Source organism: Alexandromys fortis, unplaced genomic scaffold, assembly GCF_014885135.2.
Source record: "Alexandromys fortis isolate MF-2015 unplaced genomic scaffold, M_Fortis_MF-2015_v1.1 scaffold_82, whole genome shotgun sequence".
In the NCBI taxonomy this organism is placed as follows: Eukaryota; Metazoa; Chordata; class Mammalia; order Rodentia; family Cricetidae; genus Alexandromys; species Alexandromys fortis.
This window is the reverse complement of record NW_026067963.1, coordinates 7,625,486-7,633,636: the sequence shown is the minus strand read 5'-3', so window position 1 is coordinate 7,633,636 and position 8,151 is coordinate 7,625,486. Positions and strand designations below refer to the sequence as shown.

General features: G+C 45.7%; 1 protein-coding gene across 1 annotated transcript in view; it reads right to left on the bottom strand.

Moving 5' to 3' along the window:
- The window catches only part of Mthfd1 (methylenetetrahydrofolate dehydrogenase, cyclohydrolase and formyltetrahydrofolate synthetase 1), a 66,424-nt gene that overhangs the window by 16,002 nt on the left and 42,271 nt on the right, over positions 1-8,151 (bottom strand). Inside the window, exons 16-21 of the mRNA XM_050153614.1 lie at positions 7,192-7,294; positions 4,189-4,265; positions 3,251-3,391; positions 1,380-1,448; positions 1,140-1,251; positions 914-1,053 (exon numbers count right to left, since the gene is read on the bottom strand). Coding sequence (XP_050009571.1) covers positions 914-1,053; positions 1,140-1,251; positions 1,380-1,448; positions 3,251-3,391; positions 4,189-4,265; positions 7,192-7,294 — 642 coding nt within the window. The remainder of the gene's footprint in view (positions 1-913; positions 1,054-1,139; positions 1,252-1,379; positions 1,449-3,250; positions 3,392-4,188; positions 4,266-7,191; positions 7,295-8,151) is intronic.

Genomic DNA, 8,151 nt, shown 5'->3' with positions numbered 1-8,151 from the left:
CCCCCCCCCCCCCCCCCCGCATCCTGAAACACTTGAGAATTGCTCTGTTAGGACAAATGGGTGTCACTGTACCAGCAACAGATTCAAGGTATCACTCCCTAGAGGTCACAACACTAATGCCTAAACAAGAACAGAAATCTAAACAAGAACAGAAATCTAATTCTACAGTGACTGCCGAACAGTACAACCAACTTCACATGTCAGTCTGAAGAAAAGACGTGAAGTCAGGTGGGCTGCGACATTTACTCCGGCACTGGGGGCGGGTAGAGGTCTCTGTAAGTTTGAACCCAGCCTGGTCTACAGAAGAAAGTTCTAGGACAGCCAGATGACAGTGTGAGACCCTGTCTCAAAAAGCAAGCTAATAAAGAAGAGATGTGAAAATATCAGAACAAAAAGGTATAGTCTCGAAGCAATAGTTCAGGAAAACACATCATGTCCGGGTTGGAGCTGTCCTGAGCGAGTCTGCCCTTTGCCATTCCTGAGTGACCTGCCCTTCTTTCACCAGCCCAGGGCAGCCCCACCAGCTCACCGCAGGCTACCAGTGCCCTGTCAGCAAGAACTGCCGCCCACAGCCGACTTCTGCTTCAGCCCAGTGTCAGCTGGCTGCCTGCCAGTGTCAATACCAAGAGGAAAATCCGATTCAGGTTTATAAAGAACAGGTTGACACAGAATTTCCTGCCAGTAAGGTCAAGCACAAGCCCTTGGAGGGCTTTACAGAGGCTGGTGACAAACCAGCTTGGACCCCTTAAAACGCTGGAGGGGGATCTGTCCCTGAGGACGAGTTATCCGGCCATCCCTGGCTCTGGCTCCCTATCCATCAGCAATGGAGTACCAACCCCGGAAAGGGTCATGGAATCTCCTCCAAGCCTCTAGAACATTTCTGACAGCCATGTTCTCAGTCCTTGGTCCTCACCGTGGGGCCGCCCCCGTGCATCTTAAGAGCCCTGACAGTGGCAACAAGAACCACCACGTGTGGCTGGAGACCAGAATAGCGGCACTTGATGTTGAAGAACTTTTCCATTCCTATGTCTGCTCCGAATCCTGCTTCAGTCACTGCAAGGAAGACGAGCAACTGTAAACCACCACGGCCACTTAGTGACACGAGCCCGTCCATCCACCGAGGAGGCGCGAGGACTCACCAACAAAGCCTTCAGGGCCAACAAGCTTGAGAGCGATCCGGTCTGCAATGATGGAGGAGTTCCCATGTGCGATGTTGGCAAAGGGCCCAGCATGGACGAACACTGGTGTGCCCTGTGGGAACCATGACATCATGAGCAAATGCCAACTTGGCTTCAGAGTGGTGTCACGTTAGCCAAAGGGCTAGGATTTAACTAGAAATTGAAAGAAGATTTCCAGGAGCCCGGAGTTACCCAGCGCACCTCCAAGGTCTGCATGAGGTTGGGCTTGATTGCGTCCTTCATCAGCACCGTCAGCGCTCCACTCACGCCCTGCAAGACAAGCCCACGAAGCATCAACTCCTGCTAGCAGAAATCCAATCTCCTGAAGCCAGAACTCGGCACCGCGGGGCTTCTCATTCATTTTAACCTTGGGATAATTACCGCTCACACCTAATCTCCGCCATTCATCGTTATTGCTTATTTCCCCTCGCGGTACTAGGAAGCCACCAGTTATCCTGGCGGGGGGAGGACGCAGGATGAAAATGGCACTCACGCACCATTTCTGAAAACGCACGTGGCGCTAGGAACAAGCGCCTCAATCAGGCTCTGCGGCTGGCTGATGTGGGGAATCCATTTAGAGGAGCTATGTTAGTTCCGACAGCAACGCGCTATTTATAACTTTGGTATCCGAGCAGAAATGGGTCTGAGTCGAATTCACTGTATGTTTCCCAAAGCTGAAGCAAACTACTAGCCGGAAGCCTAATTCCAACTCCTAAATCCAGCTCCCTCTTTTAAGGGAGCCAGTCATTGCTGAATAAACCAATGGCAAAGGAAAACCAGGCAGCGGTTCTCATTTATATTCGACATTAATGTGTTTCTAAATTTAAGGTTTGGGTGTTAAAATTTAAAACATGTTAACTGCGAAGTTAATATTTTTCTCCCTTTTCTAAATTCCTGTGCCATAACACCGACTATACCAGTGTGTGTTGATACAAACTGGCCTTTAAATTTTTAATCTAAAGCAGGTGTGGTGACTCAGGTTTATAATACAGCAGTTCTCTACCCGAGGGTGTTGAAAGCTTTGGCAAACTTCTATCTCCAAAAATATTTACATTACGATTCATTACGGCACAAAATTACAGTTATGAAGTGGCAATGAAAATATGTTTATGGTTGGGGTCCACACAAGCTGAGGAACTGTGTTAAAGGGTCGCAGCAATAGGAAGGTTTTAATCCCAGGGTGCAGGGGGCTAAACTAGGAGGATTGCTATTGTTTCGAGAATAGTCTGGGCTACAGGATGGGTTCCAAGCAAGTTTGGATTAGGTTGTCTGGAAAAAGAGTTTCTCTTTAAGAATTTCCTCCCCCAAGACAGGGTTTCTGTGTGTAGCTTTGGAGCCTGTCTTGGCACTAGCTGCTACAGACCAGGCTGGCCTCGAACTCACAGATATCTGCTTGCCTCTGTCTCCCAAGTGTTGGGATTAAAGGCAGGAGACACGACTGTCCGGTTAAGAATTTTTATTTCAAATTATTTATCATGTACATAGAGAGCTGGGCATAGTGGCACATGCCTTTAATCTCAGCACCTGGGAAACAGAGGCAGGAAGATTTCTGTGAGTTCGAGTCCTGCCTAGTCTATTTTGAGTCCCAGGACAGTCAGAGATACATAGGGAGACCCTATCTAAAGAGAAAGTAGCAACAACAACAAAACATAATAAAACAAACCACCCATCAACAAACAAACAAACAACAAAACAAAACAGAAGGAGACCCAACCAGAAGTCCACCAGCCAAACTGGCCAATGAGTCTTTTTAAGTCAAGCGTCGTGGGGAGGCAGTGAGGGTGACACCAGACAGTCGGATGCCAGGTGTTCCATACAAACTCCAGTGGCAGCTTGCTCAGGAAGAGCTTGCAGGATGAAGGCATCATTCACACCACCCAGCGCTCATGGCCCATGACAGAGCCCAGTCCCATTACATCACTCATTATGAGGAACTTAACAAAAAATTCTGAATTTTTGTAATGAGTAAAATCAATTAATGAGCTAATCACAATATTTTAATAAGAGTATAAATTTTGTTCTCAGTCTCACAGAGAGACTGCAGGACATCACGTTACCAGCCTGGCACTTACCAGATCCTCGGCGCTGATGGGCTCGCCTTTCTTACTGGATGCCACCACCATTTTGCCCAGCCTCTCTCTCATGTCTTCCAGGGAACTAGTCAGGGCCAGGACGGCCATGATTTCACTGGCCACAGAGATATCAAACTGGGCCTGTGGGCAGACGGAGAGACAAAGGCAGATCCTCTGTGTCAAACCGGAAGTTAACAAGGATGGAATAGAAATATCTAAATTGTCTTCCAACAGTCAAAATTTCCTAATTGTTCAGACGCCTTGAGTAATCATTTTTTAAAAATCAATGTTTTAGGGGTGGTAGCACTGGGGCAGAGAATTTGCCTAGCATCCACAAAGCCCTGTGTTTGATCCCCAGGACCTAATAAAACAGGTGTGGTAGCTTAAGTTTGTAACTCCAGAACTTGGGAGGTGGAGGCTGGAGGATCAGAGTTCAAAGTCATCCTCAGCTATAGTATGTTAGAGATTTTATTGATCTACATGAGATCTTTCCTGCACCCCTACTACCTCCTCACCCCAAATTGTAGCAGGGCCAATAAGCTATTTTATTTCTATGAAAGCAGCTTGGTTACAGTTGGTTACATACTGGCTACAGTTTCCCTGACATCAAAGGAACAACACAGGTATTCTCACACCAAAGATACATTCTGCCAAATGGCGACAGAAGAGAAGCAATTTTAATTAATTTACATGCAAGACTATTCACTTGGGGTTCTCCACCTCCAGGAAGGAATGCTGGGGAAAAACCACACAGGTGACACACAGATTTACTGCAAAAGCTGTCAGGAGCGCTCGGTGCCACACCCACTCACTTCCATTTTAAAAGAGAGAAGGCAGAACAACACCTGCCCGTGTGGTCGCAAAGGAGGGGATGGAGGAGGAGGGAAGCAGAGAGCTAGTTCCCACGAAGCAATTACTGGAGATGAACAAACAGTTACCGTGCGTGTGTGGCCTTTCTCTGTTGGAGCCTGTCCAATTGTGATCTTCCTCAGGAATCTATCGTTGGTGTCCAGCACTACAGTAGGAAGGGAGGGCAAGGAATGGCTTTTAAGAAAAGGTACAGAAATAAAGGAATGGAGATCCGGGCAATGGCAGTGCAGACTAGCATCAGGGAGGTCCTAGGTTGATTCTCCCACTCCCCCCAAAAAAGGGAGAAAAAAGGATGAAGAAACACAAAGCTAAGGAAGATTGCACATGTTTCACATGCCAGTACTCTGAGGACTGAGGCAGGATGCTCTCGAATTTAAGGCCTCCTGGGCTAGATAGCATGACTGCATCTCAAAAGCAAATAATTTCACAAAGATGTAGGGACCATTAAGGTAAAGGGAGCAGCAGAGGTGTGGGTTATTTGTGTGTGTGTGTGTGTGTGTGTGTTGTTATTGTTGTTTTTGAGACAATCTCTATCTATCATGTAACTCTGGCTGTCCTGGAACTCACTCTGTAGACCAGGCTGGCCTCAAACTCAGAGATCCGCCTGGCACTGCCTCCTGAGCGCTGGGATTAATGGCATGTGTCACCACGTCCAGTTTAGCAACAGCTTTAAAACAACAAATCAAACCTAAGGATGATCTATTAATACTTGATTTCAAGAGGGACGACAAGCTATTCTAGTGTAAGAAACAGTCACACACCAGAAATGTAGAAGGATGGTTCTTAAAGCAGAAGAAAGTGGAGTGACTGAACTTCATTCCTTCTAAAGAATTCAAACAATTATAAAATCTGGACTCTATTTCAAAACACATTCTACATTAGCAGAAAAAAAAAAGAGCAACCCAGTTTTTGAAAAGGCTAAGGTGCGTATTGTTCTGTGGGGTGACTCACTGGCCATACACCCACACAAGGGCCATCAACTCAGACCAAGTGCAAATGCTCGCGAAACACTCCAAGCCGCAGAGCTGGCCCTCCCTAGCACATTCTCTCACGATGACAGAACAGAGACCCAACTGTATGACCTCAGGTAGCCTGCAAATGCCACCCCCAATCAATCCAAACCTCACTTCCCAGGACGAGCTACTGTTCACTGTTCAGCGGGCGCCTACATTTGATTGTCCAAGGAAACGTATGTCATCTTTCAAGGTTCCTAGAGCCCTTGGAATGTTAAAAGGACAGAGAACCTCAGGAGGGGTATGGTGACCAGCAAGGACAGGTAATTGGAGGGATGGAACTTTCAGGCCCATCTACAGAGAAAGTGACTCCACCCCATGGATTGGGGGTGGAGGTGAAGACTTGTAAAAATCATCATGACCACCACCATCATCATGACCACCACTGTCATCATCACCATCAGCAGCAGCAGCATATTTTCATGCATAAAACAATGAGTTTTTCCAGGCTGGTTAACATAAGCAGGCACAGGGATATGATGTATATAGGTTTCCAACTGCCTCTTCCCTAATTGTTTCTTTTGTAACAAACCAATAAACACCAGAAAAGAAAAAGTAGCCAGGTGTTGTGCCTCATGCCTGCAATATTAACACTCAAGAGATTGAGAATCAGTTCAAGGTCAGTGTGGGCCTCAGAGTCAGATTCTCTGTACACACCAATACTTTCCTATGCTAAAGTAAATGATTAAACAATGTATTAAATTCTCGCAACATATGGTGAGCTTGTTTCCTCCTAAAAATACTGCAGTGGGGTCTAGAGAGATGGTTCAGTGGTTTAGTGCATTTATTGCTCTTGCAGAAGAGTGAGCTTGAGTTCTTAGCATCCACAAGGCAGCTCACAAGCATCCATAGTAACTCCAATTCCAGGGGATCTGATGTTTTCTCTCAATCTCCTTGGGCACCAGGCATGGTCATGGTGCTCATACATCCATGCAGGTAAAACACCCATACGCATGATAAATAAATAAATCATATTTAAGAAATTTAAAATGTTGCAACATTTGCTTAAAGCTATTGAAGCAAGAAGAGAAACGACAGTATGATTTTTTTGTATTAAGAAGGTCATTTGGGGGCTATAGACACAGCTCAGAGATTAAGAGCACTGGTTGTTCTTCCAGAGGACCTGGGTTCCAGAACAGGCATGGCAGCTCACAACTGTTACTTCAGTTCCAGGGTATATGATGCCCTCTTCTGGTCTCTGTAGATATTACATGCATGTGGTGCATAGACACAGTTAAAGGCAAAACACCCATACACATAAAAATTGAAAAAAAAATTCTTTAAAGGAACGTCCAGGATGGTGGTCCACACCTGTAATCCTAGCAGGGACACGGACGCAAGAGGGCTAATTCAAAGTCAATCTTGGCTGCCTAGAGGACTCAAGACCAGCCTGGGCTACATGATCAAAACAAACACCAAAAACTCCAAATCAACAGAACACTAACAGTTACTGTGCCGATAAAAACAAGAACGAAGTTGGTAAGTTGGCCTTATGGTGCATTCTGCATGACTCGACGAAAATTTCTCCTCTACCGTGAGACAAAGGAGATGGGTAGAAAGTAAAGCCCCGAGCCCTGCTAACTGTACACAGAGAAAAGCAACATATGGTGGTGAAGTCAGGCCAACGCCTAAAGCTGAAGGCTGCCGAGTGCTACAAGAGGAGTTACTAACGAGAAGTGATGAGCAGGCTGAAGAGAGAGATGAAAAGCCAAGTCACCGGTGCCAGCAGAGTTCTGAGAAGAAAGAGCACACATGATTCAAGTGATTAAACATCATTTTCCCACTCCACGACACCAAAACTTTCTGCATAAAATTGAAACTTAAAAAATGTTATTTTTGGTTTATGCATGAACTTCCTTGAAACGTTCATTTCAATCAACACGAACAGACAGCAAGAAATCCAACCAATCCCACAAAGGGGCATCTACATGGGGGCTAAGGTTGGCAAGCAAAGCAAAGGTCATCCTGGGCAGCATTCCGACCCGGGAGCATCCAGGGGAAGGGGAAGTGAGTGGTTACCAAAGCACAGGAGGCTGGCAGCCTGTGCAGGGGACGTACCTCTCTGCCACGTTATGGTTTCTGGATCAATATCCAGTCTTGCAAATCTGTTTATCTCATCATCCGTCAGTGTGGTAGGGTCAGTCTTTTCAATGCCTAACCTCTGGGAAAAGAAAAAAAAAAAAAAAGAAAAGAGGAAATCAAAACATAAAATGAGACAAGAGCAGGCTCAAGCGGCAGAGGCAAACAGGTCTCTGAGGTTTGAGGCAGTCTGGTCTACCCAGCGTGTTGTGTCATATAGCCAGACCCTGTCCCAACAAAACAAAACAAAAATAAGGCGAGAGCTTTCGTTTGTCCGTCCCTCTATTTCCTGATTATGGACGTGATGTCACCAGTTGCTTCAAGTCCCTGTCGTCCTTCCTTACGATGATGGACTGAACTCTGAACTTAAGCTAAAATAAATGCTTTCTCTCTTAAAAACAAAACAAAAAACAAAAAAACAAAAAACAAAATAGAGAAGCATATTTTTTTTTAACTGACCATTATCTTGAGATAGCGTTTCCACTAGGAAATAAGGACCATGAATCCAGTCTGGGGCGCACCCTTGGAATGCCAGCATTGTAAATCCAGAAGGGTAAATTGGGACCCTTTAGCTAAGCCTGGAGATCTTTCCTATTCCCACGTGGTACGTCTGTCTCTGTAACTCCACCCCAGAGACTTCCCTCAACACCAAAACCAGTCCCAGTGGAGAAGTATCAGTGCACTTCTAGATTCATCAAATATATTGAAATGAAAAGCAACATTGATGTGGGAATAGTTTCTTATTAATAAAGAAACTGCCTTGGCCCATTTTATTGGATAGAAAATTAGGTAGGCGGAGTATACAGAAGAGAATTCTGGGAGAAAGAAGGTTAGAGGAAGAGTCGCCATGATGCTCCCACTCCAGACAGACGCAGGTTAAGATCCTCTCTGGTAAGCCAGCTCATGGGCTACACAGAATATTAGAAATGGGTTAGAACA